Genomic DNA, 19811 nt, shown 5'->3' on the forward strand with positions numbered 1-19811 from the left:
AGCCTTGCCATGCCAGAGAAAACAACGCATGCTGTAAATCAGGAACAAAAACAAAGTTGATGGAAAGGCTCAGCAGGTCTGGCAGCATCTGTGGAGGGAAAAACAGAGTTAACATTTTGGGTCCGGTGACCCTTCCTCAGAACACTGCACCCTCTCCAAAGCCTCCACATCCTTCCAGTAAGTGACAACCAGAATTGAATGCAATATTCTAAGTGTGGCCTACTGTTTACATTTATAAGCTTGCCGTATGACTGGATCACTTCTTGAAATGCTCAAGCAACCTGGAGAAGAGGACCTCAATCATGACACTCACTCGCTCTCAGCGCATCTGCACATGAGAGGTCAGAGGAACCTGGGATGATATTGTTCAGATTGCTATTTCGATAACTCTCTCTTCACCTTTAAAAACTATACGATTTGTTAAGAAGCTGTAGGCTGCCTTTAAGTATCAGCTGATCCATCACATTTCCTGCTATCACAATGGATTAATGTAAGGGACATGATGAATCTACTGCACAAGAAGAAAGTCTAACCAAGGAGATGGAATGTATCTTCCATCAAATATACCTGGTGAATAGCTAGAAGCCCCAAGCCTAGCTGATATATACTGCTTACAACCATTTACCCCCAGTATGCGGTGATAAGAGCTTTCAAGGCATGGTTCCACATGCCATCTCCAGTTAGAAGAATGGGCAGCAATGGTAGTTGATCAACGTAAAGCGAGCTGTACAACCAACTTATAATGAGCACTGCAAGTCAACTGAATGGAGGATTTCTTTGATATTCATTGAACACTACACACAGTGAATACTACAGATAGGTTGTAATGTGTAGAAGTAAAGGGTCTTTTGCTGCTGATTGCTTCACTTCCTGGGGTCAGGATTAGAAGTCTGTCCAAAGAAAATACAGGACATACTAATGATTATCTTATGTCCCACTAAATGATAAGAAATACTTCAAGCAGAAGCAATCATTAAAGTGATGGAAGGTGTCATCAGCAGAGCTAGCAAGCGGCGCCTGTTCAGCTATAACCTGCTCAGTGACACCCAGTTTGGGTTCTGCCAGGGCCACCCAGCTCCTGACCTCATTACAGCTTTTGTTCAAACATGGACAAAAGGGCTAAATTCCTGAGGTGAGAGGAGAGTGACAGCCCTTGACATAAAGGCTGCATTCAGCTGAGTGATGCTTCAAGGAGTCAAACTGGAGTCAATGGGTATCTGACACATAGGAAGTTGGTCATGGTTACTGCAGGTCAGTCATCTCAGCTCCAGGACATCTCTGCAGGAGTTCCTCAGGGTAGTGTCCTCAGCCTAACCATCTTCAGCTGCTTCGTCAATGACCGTCCTTTAGTCAGAAGTCAGAAGTGGGGATGTTCATCGAAGACTGCATAATATTCAGCACCATTCACAACTTCTCAGATACTGAAGCAGTCCATGTTCAAATGTAACAAGATCCGGACAATATCCAGGCTAGGGCTGGCAAGTGGTAAGTAACATTCATGCCACACAAAATGCCAAGTATGACCATCACCAAAAAAAGACAATGTAACCACTGCCCCTTGACATTCAATGGTGTTACCATCACTGAACCACCCACTGTCAACATTCTCATGATTATCATTGACCAGAAACTCAACTGGATTTGCCACATAAACACAGTGACTGCAACAGCAGTACAGAAGCTAGGAATACTGCAGCGAGTGACTCACTTCCTGACTACTCAAAGCTTGTCCACCAACTACAAGGCACAAGTCAGGATTGTGATGGAGTATTCCCCACTTGCCTGAATGAGTGCAGCCCCAAAATCACTCAAAAAGCTTGCACCATCCAGGTCAAAGCAGTCCACTTTACTGGCATGACAGCGACAAGCATCCACTCTCTCCACCACCAACGTTCAGTAGCAGCAGTGTATACTATATACAAGATGCACTGCAGAAATTCACCAAAGATCCTCAGACAGCACCTTTCATATTCATGACCACTCACATTTGGAGCAAAAGGGTAGCAGATACATGGGAATATCATTATGCATAAGTTTCCGATCCAAGCCACTCACCATTGGAAATATATCAGTGTTCCTTCAATATCGCTGGCTCAAGATCCTGGAATTCCCTCCCTAATAGCATTGTGGGCTAACCCACAGCGGGTGGACTACAGCGGTTCAAGAAGGCAGCTCACTACCACCTTCTCAAGGGCAACTAATGACGGGCAATAAATGCTAGCCAGCCAGAGACGCCCAAATCCCACAAATGAATTTTTAAAATATTCTACCATATGCTGGCATTCTCAGTTCTGCTGAATTTACTGAATTTACACAGTCAAATGGTAACAAATGTATCAGAATTAACAACTGCACAAATTACAACTTTACTTAAAATCAATGATGCATCCTGATCAGAAATTAACAGCAATGCCCTGTATATGCAGTGACTTAGATTTCTAAAGTTCTTCTAATGCAGTGAAACATCCAAAAGGGTTTCACAGTCATGTAATCAGGCAAAATGTGGCACCATGTTATATGTGGACTGGTGACCAAAAGCCTGGTCAAAGAAATTGGTCTTAAGGATCACCTCACAGGAGGATGGATGTATAGAAGATATTTTGCAGGTAGCTAAATGCTTCAGTAGCAAGGAACAACTGTCAATTTGTAGCAAAGAAAATCGGAGAACCTCAATAGATCGGATTCGAAGGAGTACAGGGATTTTGGAGAGTTCCAAAGCTGGAGGAGATTACAAGAGCTCAGGAAAGATGAGACCATTGAGTAATTTGAACACAGGATAGGCTAAGTGTTCATCCAGACAGAAAAGAAATGTTCTCTCTTGGGGTATCTGCAATTCTTGATTCCCCCTTATTTTTATCATGAGCCACAATATAGAAGCTAATGCTGTTGACGGTTTTGGTCCAGCATTGCAAAGTGATGCCAAAGTAGAAATGCCTTCAAAGGATCATATTTATTTTCTCCTGTGCATTGCCTCTGGCCCTCAGACTTCTATGATGAAGTACTGCAGGTTTTAAAAGTCTGTAAGGGATAGAAATTTGCAAATATGCTGTATGTAAAGTGATTTTTTTTTTAGTTTAATGGCTCATTCATCTCCCTTACTGAATGAAATCTGCATCCTGCCCAAGTCTGGCTTATTTATGACTATTCTCACGCCTATGCACTTGACTGTTAACTATTCTCTGCTGCAGCTCTCTCAGTTGTATCAGCTCTGTGCAACTAGGGATTGATGGTCTGAGTCATTACTAGCACTGATGCCCAAATTCTCAGAATGAAAAAGAGAGAGAAAATGTATCTTTCTATTCAGCTAATGTTTCTCTCTTTATAGTAGGGATAAAGAGCCCTTTGCATTTACAGATTTTCCATCATGCCAGTTAATGAACAACATCTGGAAATGAACCCATTGGAGTAAGAAGAGGGTAACTATTTGGATCAGACTGCTAGTTCACTCCTTGCCCACTCATTGCTTCAACACATAGAGAGGAATCTTCTCAGTCCTTGAATGATGTAGGCATTGATGAGTCACTTAGGAAAATGAGACAAGATTGGAAGAAATTAGATCCTTAATGTTGAGAAAATGTGTTTGGGACAGTGAGACAAGAATCTTGTTAGTGAGCATCAAGAGGTCAATTTGCATGGCAATAATCACACCTCATTTTCCTGTACTCCTAAGTCAGGTAGAAGAAGCTAGGCAGTAACAATGCCTTACATGGAAATCAGAGAGTGGGTCCTGGGTTGATCTAACTCATTACATGCACCTTTAGGCTTCTATCTTGTACAGCATGCCCAATATTTTGGGGTGTGCACCATGGGCAGTGGCTACCTACACCCACATTGAAAAGGGTTGGCATTGGACAGTCTCACAGCCTCACCACATCATCATGGCATGTCTCTGACTCACTTAGAATATAGTTCTACACTTCCATGCTGTACTTTGGAGTGCACAGGCACGTTACATACTAATGCTGCTGCTGGGAAACTTTACACAAAGAAAATTCCTCACTTGCTCTCTGACTGCCCACTCACTTCACACCAAATGGATATTCCCAACAAATCAATTTTGCCACATCATTCAGAACTTAAAGGGCCTCAGTACTTCAGTCTTCCCTTGCTGTTTAACTAGACATAAAGCCAGGCAGCATGTCATAGTTGCCAGCAGTTGTCAGTCACGGGGTTGAACATATGGTGCTACATCAGGCTCACATCTATACCATGTGCCAGGAGTGTAAACAGCAAATACACCACATGTGCTTCAACCAACACATCGTATCTCAAACTCACAGGGGGCTAGGTCCTTAGCCAGGTCAAGGGAGACAGCCTTCAGTGAAGGGTTACCAACAAGCAAGTAAAGTAAGTTTGATATAAGTTTAGGGGTCTAGCCGTGGTCAGTTAGTCGCTTTGTGTAGTCAGGGTCAGGGGTTTCCCAGGGAGCGGACCATGATCAGTACTGCATGCCCGGCTCAATCTGTCTGGGAAGTCAGAGCTAGGGATCTACACAGAGATCAGTCAGAAGTTTAGTCATTCATCAGTTGGGACAATCCATTTTCTAGTCTCTCAGCAGAGTGGACAGTGCTGCCATTATCACGGGGATGACTCTATATACACAACCTCCTGATTGAGGCCAAGTGCAGGCAGAAAGCAGCTCATCCTTCAGACAGGGTCATCCTGCAGCAGACAATAGGCCTGCTGGAAATGAGGTTCCAAAGCTCGGACTGATCTTTGGAATGGAATGGGGGAGCACACCTCCGACACTGTGTCTCACAAAATCCTAGCATGCTGCCCTCTGAACAACAGGAGTAGGTGAAGGGGGGTTTGTGATGAAAGCTGAAGAACTGAATGTTCCAGTATGTGACGCACCCATGTTGCACAATGAAGAAGATGCTATGCCGTGCTGTGTGTTGGGAAAGATGTAGCACTCCCTTTGACTGGTGCATAATGAGGTAAGATACAGAGAATAGTGTGAGCAAACTCAGTGGCGCACACAGAAAGGAATCCACCTTGAAACTCCCCAAAACTGACACTTAGCTGATTCATGGTAAAATTCAGCCCATTATTGCAGGGTTCCCTCCAACTGCTCAAATATCTTACATCTGGGATGGAAGGCTGAAATTTCTTCAACCGCTCTTCATAATACAAGCCTTTGTTGTTGGGGATCAGCCTCATTAGTCTCCTCTGCACTCCTACCAGCCCATAAATATCTCCATTGTTCATTGCAATCAGTAATCCAAGGTTATGTCTGACCTAAACATGACTTCCACTGGACATATTGCCCCATTATTCTATTATCTTTGTTGACTGTTGTTTTGTGTTGGTTGGGCACATTGAGTACTTAGTCCATTAAGACTATTGAACCTCATTCAACTTCATTGTTAGCTATTTCAACACGATTAAGAGGGCACAAGTGATGCAGATTTTTCCTTCAGACGAACCCTACTTCATATCTGCTTATATTAAACTCAACCCATCATTGCAGTTTGAGGAAGTTGCCATTGAGTTTTAGGTCGGTTTTAAGCATCTTCTTTGTAAGATTTTCTGGCATGACGACTTGGTTCTGGGTTTTGTGAATGTTTCTTCTCTGCTAGTTCAGGCTTTGTGCCAGATTCTGGATAAGGAGACATGTTGAAGTAAGAGAAGAAGATTTAACACTTTTCAAAATGCCTCTGGCCTCAGCAGCAGTTTGCCTGGCGCCACTCATGCTCTCAGGATCATTAATCAGCACAATACTGGAAGGAGCAATTCAAACCCCCAGTGAAGTGCAACAAAAGCACAGCATGGATCTAATCCTTGACTTTGAAAACCCAATCTCATTGCCATGCTCTAAGTAGGTAAAGTGACAAACATTGTCAATATTTGAAAAGAAACCATGGTTCAGCTTTTGTTTTGTGCATATGTCAAATTTCAGAGTTATTCCAATTTGTTTCACACCAATGACTTACATGAGGTTACAGATCTGTGTGGATATGTTTGTCGGTATTTGACATGGCAATGAAGATTTTTCATTTGGAAAGACACTTCATTTGCGAGGGAATGAAATCGCAGAATTTTTACATAGCAGGAGGTTATTCAGGCCCTTATGCCTGTACGAGTTGAGGGTCTCCCTCATATTATCAAAGAATCCATTTACTAGAAGGTTGGGGAAACCAAGTGGTTTTTTTTTAAAATATGCCTCAGGTTATTGTTCTCTCATTGTATTTGCCTTTTATTTTTACATTTCTCCTTTTAAAACAATTCAGCTACCGTCTGTAGGGAAAACATTGCTTTGCAAATGGAGTTATGGATCACTGAACACAGAAGGAGACCCACCAATTGTACTTGTGCCTCTGAAAAAGCCATCCAGTTCGTTCATGATCTTGTTTTCTCTCAGTGGCAACTCAAACTTTTCTTGAACAAGTGCAGTTCCAATTCCCTTTAGAAAATTACTACTGTATCTGTATCATTCACCCTTTCAGCCAGAAAATCATAGCAACTTTCTGTAAATCATAAGTTTTACTTTCCTCCATTAAAGGAGCTTTATTGGCACCAACTTGTGTTCTAAACACACTTTTTACTACATTTCATTGTTCAATGTTATAGTCAGGATCTTCTTAGGCCACACATGGAAGACTTGACAGTTTTGTTCCCCTTATCTGAGTAAAGATATTGGGGCAGTCCAGAGAAGGTTCACTAGGTTGATCCCAGGCATGGAGGAATTTTCTGAAAAGGAGGGGTTTGATAGGTTGGACCTGGTGAATGGTGGTGGACAGTTAAACAATTCAGTGCAGGAGGCTCAACAAATATCCCCATCCTCAATGACAAAAGAGCCCAGTCCATCAGTGCAAAAGACAAGGCTGAAACTTTCACAGCAATCTTCAGCCAGAAGTGTCAAGTAGATGATCCATCTCAGCCTCTTCCAGTGGTCCTGAGCATTACAGATACCAGTCTTCAGCCAATTCCATTCACGCAATGTGATATCAAGAAATAGTTGGAGATACTGGATACTGCAAAGACTACGGGGTCTGACAGAACTTGTCACTGCATTAGCTAAGCTGTTCCAGTACAGTTACAACACTGGCATCTACCTAACTCATTGGAGTTTAGAAGAATGTGAGGCAACCTTACTAAAACATACAATTTTCTTAAAGGGCATGATAGGCTAGATGTAGGAAGGTTGTTTTCCCTTGTGGAAGGGTTTAGAAACAGAGGCCATCATCTTAAAATAAGGGGTCACATATTTGAGACAGAGATGAGGAGGAATTCTCTCAGAGAGTAGTTAATCTATGATTTCTTTTACCACAAGAGTTGTCAAGGTTGGGTCATTAAGGAGATTCAAGGCTGAGATAGCCAAGTTTTAATTAGTAAGGGAATCAAGGGCCATAGCAAAAAGACAGGAAAGTAGATTTGAAAATTATATCAGATCAGCCAAAATCTCACTGAATGGTGGAGCAGACCTGATGGACTGAATGGCTCATGTCAGTTCCTACATCTTACAGTCTTACACAAACATGTATCTGATACACGGAAAACATTGTGACTTGCTATTCCCAGCCACACTTGTACTACAGAAATCCCCACCCATCTATGACCTGTATTGGCAAATACATTCATCAAAACTCAGCAAATACTGTTAAATTTGCTCATTCTGTCAAACGTGCCTTTAAAAGGCTAACATTAAAAATTTAAATTGTATTTATGTCAAGCTTTGAATCACTCGGGAGCATAAATCAATCAGATTGAGCAGTATCATTAACTAGGAGAGGTCACACAATAACAGCACCTCATTCAACAGCAGTTCAGGGTTTTTTTGGCACTAGCTATGTGCAAGTAAGACATCCTATAAATCTGTTCAACTGCAAGTTCTATTTGTAACAGTAGGTCTTTGATAGATATGAGCTGAGTTAAATATCCAAAATCAGCCAGCCCCAGTTATCTCTGGTGAATATTTTTTCTTTCAAGAGTAATAAGCCTAGATAATATCACATAATGTATGCCTATCTGTCAGACATGGTTGAAAAGATGCTTCTTAAAATGTATGCTCCACAGAAAGCATCAATTTTTTGTCAGGGCTATTATCTTCTTTGTCAAAGTCCTTGAGATCGATGGATTCAAGTTAATGGATAGAGTTACACTAATGCTGAAAAAGATACAACGAAACAACACCATTACGTTGAATGAAGGCTGCTTCATCTATATTAGATGAATTAGTTCACCCATTACCTTCAAGGTAAGTAGAGGTCAAGTGTAGTGTTGCAGCGAAGGCAGGCTAAGAAAATTTAGAAAATCATTGGAACAAGGCAGGAAGGTGTAATTCAGTCCCATTTTCAAACTATACTTGCCATTGCTTTTAGTCAATTTACAAACCATGCATTGATTTGGGAAGGCAAAACCAGGAAAGTCAGTTCTGATGTAAAGTGGAGGGAAGGTTTATGAAGCATCCAACTCAATCTGCCTGATCACACCAGGACACCTGGTTGAGTGCTGGTTGCCAGGCCTGCTCACTTCGGTAGAACAGCCAAGCATGAGGTTAATACAATCACGTTAAAGCAGCTTGCCATTGGGAGACTGGGAAAGTGGGTGAATGAAATCAAAATGATGTAGGGCGATAGCCATTTGAGGCCGAATAGAGCAGCAAACAGCAGCAGCAGGTATGTTTCATAAGCTGACACTGCAGGAAGGATTTTGGTGTCTCTAAAGAAGAGTTCAGTGCTAAAATTTCCTAAGAGGCTAAAAATTTAGTGACAGATCTGCTTCAATCTTTCCCAAAGCCAAGTGTTGCTAAGAGTCAACCACACTACCACATAGAGTGACATATAGGCCAGACTGGTTAAGGAAGGCAGGTTTTCTTCTCTGAAGTACATTAATGAACCCAGTCACTTTCTACAATGAATTAACAGCTTCATGGTCACTTTTACTGAAAGCACTTTAATTTTTGAATTAGATTACAATCTTCATGCTTCCATGCCGGGGTTATTATTTGGCCACTAGCTTACTGTTTGTAATGTAACCACTATGCAATCCTACCCACTTCTGGAACCACTAAAGTTATGAGATGCTTTATTCAACTCACTCATAACATGAGGTCATTAACACACATCATTCTCCCCAAACGGAAAAAAAGCTTCAAAAATTTATGAATATCTTTTTTAAAAGTAAGTAGTTTGGTCTCACAGTGGTCCAAGAAATGTTGATTCAGAGAATATAATTGATACAATGTAAAAGTGAATATATTTAAAGGCCTTAGAACTGAAGTCCAGATCATTGTCCAGAATTTTGACATAGCTTGGGTTGCAAAGCAAAGCACATTTGCTATCTAATCTGCACTCGTATATATCAGGCCTGGAATTTAATTCATGGCTCAATGTGAGGATTTTTATTTTCATTTCCCTTTGGCATTTATAGTTTTTAATTGAGATATGGATGATGTATAAGAATCATTCAGAAAGCAAATAGACCGTAGATTGCAGTTTACTACATGAACTCAGCTTGTTAAATCTTAGAAACAAATCAAGAACTGATTAAGATTTAAGAAAGCTGACAAACAATTGAAAATGTAAACTTTAAAAAAACCTGCCATCTGTTAACAAATTTACTTTGTGTTTAGCTCCACAGCAGAGACATAGATTAAGTGAACCGGTATCTGGAGAGGGGGTGGAAGTAGGATGAGGTAATAATTCAGTTTATGAAACGAGATGGATTAAAGCCACAACAGTTTATCCACTTTATTCATGAATTCCACACTGCTGAGCAACCCTGTCATGATCAGCGGACCTCTCTTTGGGCTCACAGTAAATTCCTGAGCCAAGAAGCTTGAGCGACTGTTCTCTGGTCTTTGTTTCAGAGTCACTTGACTGGTGTAATTTATAGTTGTGTTTATTTTGCTGTTGTATAATGGCCAGCAGAGGCCCACTGCCTTCTATTTCCTGTGTTTTCTCATGCCATGACCTTACACATGACTTTAAAAGTCCACATTAGCCTCTTTGTATTGATCATATTGTTTCAGCTTCTCATCACAGTGTGACCAGCTGTTATTTATTACAAGCACTGTGTTAATATCAACACCCTGAAGCTACCGCACTGAAATAAAATGCTAGCCCAGTTTCTGCACAGTTTGCATTTTATGGCATCCTTCAGCTGTTATTCCATGCCCATTCCCTCTTCACATGCATCTTTTTAAAAAAAAATTCATTGTTTTATTGGGTGTTTTACCAAAGGAGTTCCGCTGGAGTACTGTGTACAGTTCTGGGCTCCATATTCTCATCAAGATATGAACAGGAGAAGGTGCAGAAGTGATTTACCAGAATGTTCCACCAATGAGAAACTTCAGTTATGAAGATAGATTGAAGGAGTTTGGTCTGTTGTCCTTGGAGAGAATATGGCTGAGAGGAGATCTGATAGAGGTTTTCAGTGGGATGGACAGAGTATATAGACAGAAATTGTTCTTGCTCGTAAAATAAACAAGAACATGAAGGCGTAGAGTTGACGCAATGTGAAAATAAAGCAAGGATGAAGTGAGGAAAGTGACTTAAGTAAGGATCTAAGCAAATCCCCCCCTCGTTCTCCTGAACTCAAAGTTTATAAGGACGAAGGAGGATCTGATTGAAACTTGTAGAATACCGAGAGACTCGGATAGAGTGGATATCAAGAAGATGTTTCTGCTAGTAGGAGAGACTAGAACCCAAGCGCACAGTCTCAGAGTGAAGGAACGACTTTATAGTTGTGAGATGAGAGAAATTTCCAGAGTCCAGAGGGTGGTGAATCTGTGGAGCTCTGCTTCAGAGGGCTATGGAGGCCAAGGCATTGTGTATTTAATACAGAGGTGAATAGGTTCTTGATTAGTAAGGGGATCAAGGATTACAGGGAGAAGGCAGTAGAATGGGGTTGAGAAACGTATCTGCCATGATCAAAAGGCAGAAGAGACTCCACGAGCTGAATGCTTATGCTCTTATGGTGTAAAATATTTCCCAAAAGTGAATAGTTAGGGTATGGAATGCACTGCCTGGAAATGTGGTGATTACAAGTTCAATCGAGGAATTCAAGAGAGCACTGGCTAATTATTTGGATAAAACTAACATGCAAGAGTATGGGGGGGGGGGCGGAGAAAAGCATGATATTTGTACTAGATCATGATGCTTGTTTAATAAGCTGGTGTAGGCAACATGGGCCAATAATTTCATTGTGCACATGGAAGTTCCGAGAACCTATGCTTTATAAAAACTTTCAGTCCTTCTTGTTAAGTGCTCAGTATTGGGGCTGGAGCAGCCAGCCACGTACCCCGCACCATGCAGCAGGTACAAGAGTCACCATTGTGTGGTGCCAATCATGAGTTCCCCCGGACCTCCCCAATGCAGCCACCAACGATGCCACTGGGTCTCATACTGGGCCCAAACTGGCCTCTGCCACCGCCTCCATGACTCTGTGGAGGATGCAAACCCTCATCCGCCGCAGGTGCCACAAGTTGGAGCTGGGCCCACCTCGTCAATGCAGAAGCTGCCGGGAACCCAAACTCACCCCTGAGGCCTCCTCCACATACCTGTGCTGAGCTCGCCTCACTGCCACTGTCACTATCACCATGACCGAGCGCTTCACAACAGGCAAGTATACAGGAAAAAAAAGAGAAGAAATAACACAGAGAAAAGAAAAGTGCATGGAGGGTATAAGCACCTCCTCCATCGCCATCTTCAAGAAAAGTTGTTTACAATAACTTTAAATTGGATGCCTGACTGGCAGAGGAGATACAGCCAACAGTATTTCAACAAAGAATGAAATTTTGAAGGCAAATTATTTTGAAAAAAAATCTGAAGTGTTGTTTCCTTTCTTGTACAGCCCCTCCCGGCCCTGACTTGAACCGCTAGCCGTGGCACTGCTGCCATTTTAAATTTAATGGATTTGTGACCTTGAGAAGAGAGACACAATTTGCAATAATCACAGCTTCAGTAAGTTCCAAAAATTGTTTCCAACCCCTAAGGGAGGAACGGAGAGGAGTTTGTTTCATTTTCCATACTGGCCTGGACTTTTGCACCCCCCCCCCCCCCCCCCCCCCACCCCCGCCCCACCAAGGAGATCTCATGGTTTCCAGGTAGGGTGGGAAGTGTTTATATTGTGATAATTATTACACCAGACAGACTGAATAGATAGGGAGGATCTTTTCCCGTCTGGTACTTATTGTCTGTTTGTATATTCCGCCCACTTGCAGTGTAGCCATTGGTTCTTTGCAGGACAAAGAACAGCACATCCATAGGACATAAAGTTGGACAGATATGAATATTAATAAATTAACTCCTGAGCCCAAGTTTAAGCAAAAATTAACATGCTCAAGGTGCAAATGGTGATGAAAAGTATAAACAGAAATGTTGATACCATTTGCACAAACTGTGAACTAGACACAAGGGTAAATCTTCAGAGTTTGCCTGCATAGTGTGTAGTTTGGAAAATCACCCATTATAATATGCTTGCTGCTGTTTTGCACATTCCTGTGAGGTTGCAATAAAGTAACTTGGACGTTCAAATTTCGACACCAGTCTGCACTGACTTTGCACAAGCCCCTGAAAGCAACATTCTTCCTATTCCATGCCAATTTGTTAGGCTTTCGAGAGGGGTTTGGGGTGGGTTATGGATATATCAAAAAACAACTTTACTCTGGTAAAATGTTTTACTTATATTTTACAACGCTGATTATTATTTCCTGCTTGTTTATGCAAGAAGATACAAACTGTGCTGAGCAGGTAAAGACTGACTTGTACATCCAATCTACCTCACATGATTGTAATGTCTTCCTCCATTACACACACACACAAACCTCACCTCATCTAAAACCATGTGATCTTCCAGGAGAGGTGGAAAAGTCAGATAAAACCTAAACTTTAATCTGGGGGAATGGAGTGGAGGAAATTGCTGTCTGACCCTCCCAGGCAATGGAAATGAGTCAAAGAGGCCATTTTTGCCTGAATTTAGTGAACTATCTGTCTTTTATAACTGATAATGGGAACTGCAGATGCTAGGGAATCCAAGATAATAAAATGTGAGGCTGGATGAACACAGCAGGCCCAGCAGCATCTCAGGAGCACAAAAGCTGACGTTTCGGGCCTAGACCCTTCATCAGAGAGGGGGATGGGGTGAGGGTTCTGGAATAAATAGGGAGAGAGGGGAAGGCGGACCGAAGATGGAGAGAAAAGAAGATAGGTGGAGAGGAGAGTATAGGTGGGGAGGTAGGGAGGGGATAGGTCAGTCCAGGGAAGACAGACAGGTCAGGGAGGTAGGATGAGGTTAGTAGGTAGGAGATGGAGGTGCGGCTTGGGGTGGGAGGAAGGGATGGGTGAGAGGAAGAACAGGTTAGGGAGGCAGAGACAGGTTGTACTGGTTTTGGGATGCAGTGGGTGGAGGGGAAGAGCTGGGCTGGTTGTGTGGTGCAGTGGGGGGAGGGGACGAACTGGGCTGGTTTTGGGATGCGGTGGGGGAAGGGGAGATTTTGAAGCTGGTGAAGTCCACATTGATACCATTGGGCTGCAGGGTTCCCAAGCGGAATATGAGTTGCTGTTCCTGCAACCTTCCGGTGGCATCATTGTGGCACTGCAGGAGGCCCATGATGGACATGTCATCTAAAGAATGGGAGGGGGAGTGGAAATGGTTTGCGACTGGGAGGTGCAGTTGTTTATTGCGAACCGAGCGGAGGTGTTCTGCAAAGTGGTCCCCAAGCCTCCGCTTGGTTTCCCCAATGTAGAGGAAGCCACACTGGGTATAGTGGATGCAGTATACCACATTGGCAGATGTGGAGGTGAACCTCTGCTTAATATGGAAAGTCATCTTGGGGCCTGGGATAGGGGTGAGGGAGGAGGTGTGGGGGCAAGTGTAGCATTTCCTGCGGTTGCAGGGGAAGGTGCCGGGTGTGGTGGGGTCGGAGGGCAGTGTGGAGCAAACAAGGGAGTCATGGAGAGAGTGGTCTCTCCGGAAAGCAGACAAGGGTGGGGATGGAAAAATGTCTTGGGTGGTGGGGTCGGATTGTAGATGGCGGAAGTGTCGGAGGATGATGCGATGTATCCGGAGGTTGGTGGGCTCAAAATCAACCAGCTTCAAAATCTCCCCTTCCCCCACCGCATCCCAAAACCAGCCCAGTTCGTCCCCTCCCCCCACTGCACCACACAACCAGCCCAGCTCTTCCCCCCCACCCACTGCATCCCAAAACCAGTCCAACCTGTCTCTGCCTCCCTAACCTGTTCTTCCTCTCACCCATCCCCTTCCTCCCACCCCAAGCCGCACCTCCATCTCCTACCTACTAACCTCATCCCACCTCCTTGACCTGTCCGTCTTCCCTGGACTGACCTATCCCCTCCCTACCTCCCCACCTATACTCCCCTCTCTACCTATCTTCTTTTCTCTCCATCTTCGGTCCGCCTCCCCCTCTCTCCCTATTTATTCCAGCACCCTCACCCCATCCCCCTCTCTGATGAAGGGTCTAGGCCCGAAACGTCAGCTTTTGTGCTCCTGAGATGCTGCTGGGCCTGCTGTGTTCATCCAGCTTCACATTTTATTTTCTTTTATAACTGCTGACATCCACTTCAACCTGAGCCAGATATAGCACTCACCTGATTGAATTCAGCAAGTTGGTGTTCACACACTAGACAGCTGTTTGTTTCAGAGGATAAGAATCACTTTCTTATAATAACTTTAGATCTAGCCCTACAATAGTTACCTTTTATTTTAATCACTTGTGGGACACAGGTGTCACTGGCTGTCCAGCACTCACTGTCTATCCCTAGTTGCCCTTGAGGTGGTGGTGGGGAGCCTTCTTGAACCACTGCAGCCCATTGGTAAACCCACAATGCCATTACGGAGGGAATTCCAGGATTTTGACCCAGCAACACAGCAAGAGCAACAATATATTTCCAAATCAGGACAGTGAGTGGCTTAGACAGGAACTTGCAGACAGTTGTGTTCTCATGCCAAACTTGATCTTTGAGCTGGAAAGTGTTTCCCCCTCACCCTGCCTCCATAATCCAGCTTTTGCATGGCTAATCCATCTGGCCCACCAACCCTGGACGCTACGGATAGTTTGGCATGATCAATCCACACCTAACCTGCAAATCTTTGGATGGTGGGAGGACGCTGGACACTGCCCATGCAGACACGGTGGGGGTGGGGGGGCAGTGTTCAGACTCCGCACAGACAGTCACCCACGGCTGGAGTCGGGCCCAGGTCCCTGGTGCTGTGAAGCAGCAGTGCCACCCCTATTGAGATAATAACTGTTGAGAAATCTCCCTGCAGGGTATTACTGTTGTCCTTGTCAAATTGCAAATCCCAGATGAATGTATCTACATTGAATCTCAGTGTAGTTTCAGAAAATCCACTGTTGACATTAATGCCTCAGTCTTGTGACTGCAAAGGAAATGCTGTGAGCAATGGGAAGACACAGTGTATTGTCCTTATTGATGTCACCAAGGTATTTGTACAGAAACGGTCTATTTATGCTGCTGGAGAAGATGGCCAAAGATTCTCAACGAGGTTGCCTCTCTCCATGACAGCATGATGATTAAGGTCAACTATGACTTGGCAAAATTGGAATACTTTGAGATCCATAGTGGCGTCAGTATTCCAGCACTGACTGTCTTTGGCATATTGCTTACCAGGATGTTGCCTGGTATGGAGGGAAAGTCTTATGAAGAAAGGCTGAGGGACTTGAGGCTGTTTTCGTTAGAGGGAAGAAGGTTAAGAGGTGACAATAGAAACATACGAGATGGTCAGATGATTAGAAAGGGTGGACAGAGCCTTTTTCCTTGGATATGATGGCTAGCACGAGGGGATATAGCTTTAAATTGAGGGGTGATAGATATAGGACAATGTCAGAGGTTGATTCTTTACTCAGAGAGTAGTAAGGGTGTGGAATGCCCTGCCTGCAACAGTAGTAGATGCACCAACTTTAAGGACATTTAAATGGTCATTGGATAAACATTTGGATGATAAAGGAACATTGTAGATTAGATGGGCTTCAGATTGCTTTCACAGGTTGGCGCAACATCGAGGGCCGAAGGGCCTGTACTGCACTGTAATATTCTATGTTCTATGTTTATGGGTTTGGAAGGTGTTGTTTAAGGGTCTTTGATGAATTTGTGCAGTGCATCTTGTAGATAGTACACACTGCTGCTACTGAGCATCAGCAGTTGAGGGAGTGGATGCTTTTTGATCTAGTGCCAATTATAGCCTACTGCTTTGTACCAGATGATGTTGAGATTTTTGATTGTTGTCAGAAGTGCACTCATTCAAGCAAGTGTGGAGAATTCCATCCCAGTTTCTAACCTGTGCTTTGCAGATGATGGACAGTCTTTGGGGAGTCAGGAAATGAGTTATTCAATGCAGTATCCTTAGCCTATGGTCCGTTCTTATTGTGGATTACATTTATATAGCTAGTCCAATTGAGTTTTTGGACAGGGTAACCCCCAAGATGTTGACAGTGGGAAATTCAGTGATGGTAATACCAATAACTATCAAGGGGTGATGGTGAGATTGTCACTTATTGGAGATGGTCATTGCCTGGCATTTGTGTGACACGAATGTTACCTACTACTTTTCAGCCCAAGCCTAGATATTGTCTAGGTCATGTTGCATTTAGATGTGGACTACTTCATGCCACAATTAATACCGTTATGATCCACGATTTTGAGTAGAACATAATCTATTCCCTTCAACATGTTATAGACAGTAATCAGATCAGCCCCAAGTCTAGGCTTCTCTAAACTGTGAAGTTCCAGTACTTTTAGCCTACCCTGACAACTCAGATACTTTGGACTGGGAATATGTCCAGTGGCCTTCTTCTGCAGCCCTTCCAAGTTTCAAATATAATCCACCATGTGGGAAAACCAAAACGAAACATGTATTTCAAATGAGGCCTGACCAAGGATAAAATAGTACCTTGCCTTTGGATTCAATGGTCCTGTGAATGTGTCATTTCTAATGATTGCTGTACAGCATTGTTCATGCAACTGAAATGCACCAGAATGCCCAAACACCTCCTTTTCTAGAGATTATGTCGAAACTTGTGATTTAAAAAAAAACTCTATTTAATTATCTATTCTATAATAATATGTCATCAGGGCCAACTAAATACTTTGTCCAATAAGCCTCTTCTCCTGGGACTCTAGACAAGCTTTGTGAATTTCCTAAGTCTTGCTGTGAGTAACCCCAGAGATATTTGTCAGCTGGACATTTACAAAGAAAGCTCTTGGTCACTGGCACTTGTCTGTAGATGGAGGACATTGTAAAGCCCAGAGACTGACAGACTCAGGTAAAGATGAAAATCGAGGTTAGTATTTGTGTGAGCCTTTCAGTGCTTCAAACATTTGTGAAGCTAATTCTTCTAAACACGGCCCCATGCAAACAACTGTAGGGTGTGGATTTGCTCTATTGTACTCCCCTGTCAGTGTGTAGGTAAGTAAATTCTCCAGTCCAGTTGTAGTGGACCTAATCTACTCCAAGTTTGGTAAGGCGTTTTTTTTGTCTCAGTGTAAAAGGAACGTGTTCATATCAGGATGCTGGTTGGTTAAACTGAGAATTTGACAATCAAATGAAACCCCGTGGCAGAGGACAATGTAGGACAGCAAACCACCAACTCTAATTAGGCAGGAGGCTGTATGCTCTTAGCTCTTAGCCCAAGATCAGTAAACAGTCTCCTTCAGTGATCAGGATGGGTGGCGGTAAGGTAATGATCTTCCTGGGGCCACAATAAACCTTATTTTGGTGCCTTATTTAGTCTTGGATGGATTTATTTCAATAGTAAGGAATGAATGCACACATTGCTTACCCTATTGGTGCACATACAGAGGAAAAACTCCATTTGTTGATGTTGCTGCATATATAAGGCGCTGTACTCCAGCATTACCACAGGGACAGAATATGGGAATATGAGAATGTACTGCATACAAATCTAGGATTTGCCAATGCATTCGTGTGATTTTTCAGAATATCTTTTCCAGTGTGTTACATGATGTCAATAGTATGTCATTGAGCACCACCTTAAGAGCCAAAAAACATTTCAGAATTGGAGGAAGAGGAAAGTCAAATGGTTTTGTGTGACATTTTCTTCTAGTTTTTACCAGATGGTTCCAAACCAGATGCCTACGTTAAGATCTACCTCTTACCAGATGCAGAGCGAATGACCAAAAGGAAAACAAAAGTGGTTCCAAAAAGCAGCAATCCAACGTATAACGAGATTGTAAGTACCTAGCTCTCCATGGGCAATTTGAATTAGTCACTCAACTGTAATCTGGAACAAATTCCAAAAGCACTCAGCTGAAGTGAATCTAAAGTATGAACTATGAAAAAAAAACATTCTTTTTTGATTTAGCCCCTTCTCTCTCTTCCTATCTCCCTGTTTACTTTTGATGGTTTGCATTGCCCATAACAAGTTTTGCATGTAAATACTTAATTGGCTGTACGGGTGATTGTTGGTGGTTAGTAGTTTACAAAAATACTAATCACAGTGATTTTGGTGGTGGAAAGGTCACTCAAATGTGTGATAGCACTTCTGAATAGAATGAAAAAAATGACAAAAAACTTCAATGAAATTGGCTCAATTCCACTAACTGGCCAACAAAGTCCACATTGCAGAATATGATTAATTGGCTAATCCAATTCCAACTGACCTGCTTAATATTTATCCTGAATTGCCACAAACTCTGGGAGGGGGCTTTTATGGTGCAATGGTAATATCCCTACCTCTGAGTCAGGAGGCTTGTGCTCATGTCCCTATTATTGCAGAGGGGTGTATTGATATTTCTGAACAGGTTGTTTAGGAAAATATCTACACTTCAGATTTGGTTCCTAATGCTGGTTTGGAAGTCTTGATTCAAGCCTCAACTGCTCGAGAGTTATGTCATGACATCTCTGAACAGACTTATTAGAAAACATCCACTAACTCTGGGAGATGGGGCTCTCGTGGTGCAGTGGCAGTGCCTCTACACCTGAGCCAGGAAGCCTGGGTTCAAGTCCCACCTGCGCCAGAGGTGTGTATGTAAATATCCAGGTAAAACACAAGACAAACTCTTGGACCTGCATCTTTCATGCTTCCAACTACCTCTATTTCCATCTGAAATATTTCAACATTTCTTGTTTTTATTTCAGATTTATGGCATCTGCAGTGTTTTACTTTTTGATTACTATTATCTCCACCCCTGTTTTCACTCCTATTTACCTGTAAACAACATATTTCAAAAACTACTAGACAGATTTCAACAAGTGTAAGATTGAAAAAGAAAAACCGATTAGCTTCTTTTGGCAAAAATGTGGGTCTAGATGTTGGAATTTTAGAAAAAAACCTTTAACATTCAATCTCCTGATGAATTTACACTTTTTATGAAGGAATGTTGTCAGTTGTTCTATTTAAACTATTGTTGGTTGTTTTCGAATGTAGAGGATTATCTCCACTGTTCCAGTAGAATTTGTCACAGCTGTCAAAATGGGAAAATTTTCAATGCAGATTCTTGGCGTGGATTGGCCTGAAGCTACCTCAGTGAGATGAAAGCTTAGTACAAGACTTCACTTCTTAGTTTTGTGTTTACAGCAGACCAACTATGGAGGGAACAGCTATTGAGAAAGAGTTGTGTCATTTTAATAACATTGAGTTAATGCTTGGGAGATATATGCACTTTACCCCCTTCATTTACTATCCTTTTTACAACTGCCACAGTCCCACAGCATTCTGGCAAGCAAGGAAAATAGCACAAGATGGTCACTCTGACTTCTGTTTTCACAGTGAGGTGCAGAAAATTAACTGTTGAACTGCATGAGACTTTACGATAGGGAAATTTTGTGTAATGCGCGCGGGCATGAGATTACTGTTCAAATAGTTATGG

At 42.7% G+C, this 19811-nt stretch overlaps 1 protein-coding gene across 1 annotated transcript in view; it reads left to right on the top strand.

Moving 5' to 3' along the window:
- The window catches only part of LOC125463064 (phosphatidylinositol 4-phosphate 3-kinase C2 domain-containing subunit beta-like), a 193051-nt gene that overhangs the window by 165170 nt on the left and 8070 nt on the right, over window positions 1–19811 (top strand). The window contains exon 32 of the mRNA XM_048553723.2: window positions 18047–18172. Within this exon, the coding sequence (XP_048409680.2) occupies window positions 18047–18172 (126 nt within the window). The remainder of the gene's footprint in view (window positions 1–18046; window positions 18173–19811) is intronic.

Source organism: Stegostoma tigrinum, chromosome 25, assembly GCF_030684315.1.
Source record: "Stegostoma tigrinum isolate sSteTig4 chromosome 25, sSteTig4.hap1, whole genome shotgun sequence".
Taxonomy (NCBI): Eukaryota; Metazoa; Chordata; class Chondrichthyes; order Orectolobiformes; family Stegostomatidae; genus Stegostoma; species Stegostoma tigrinum.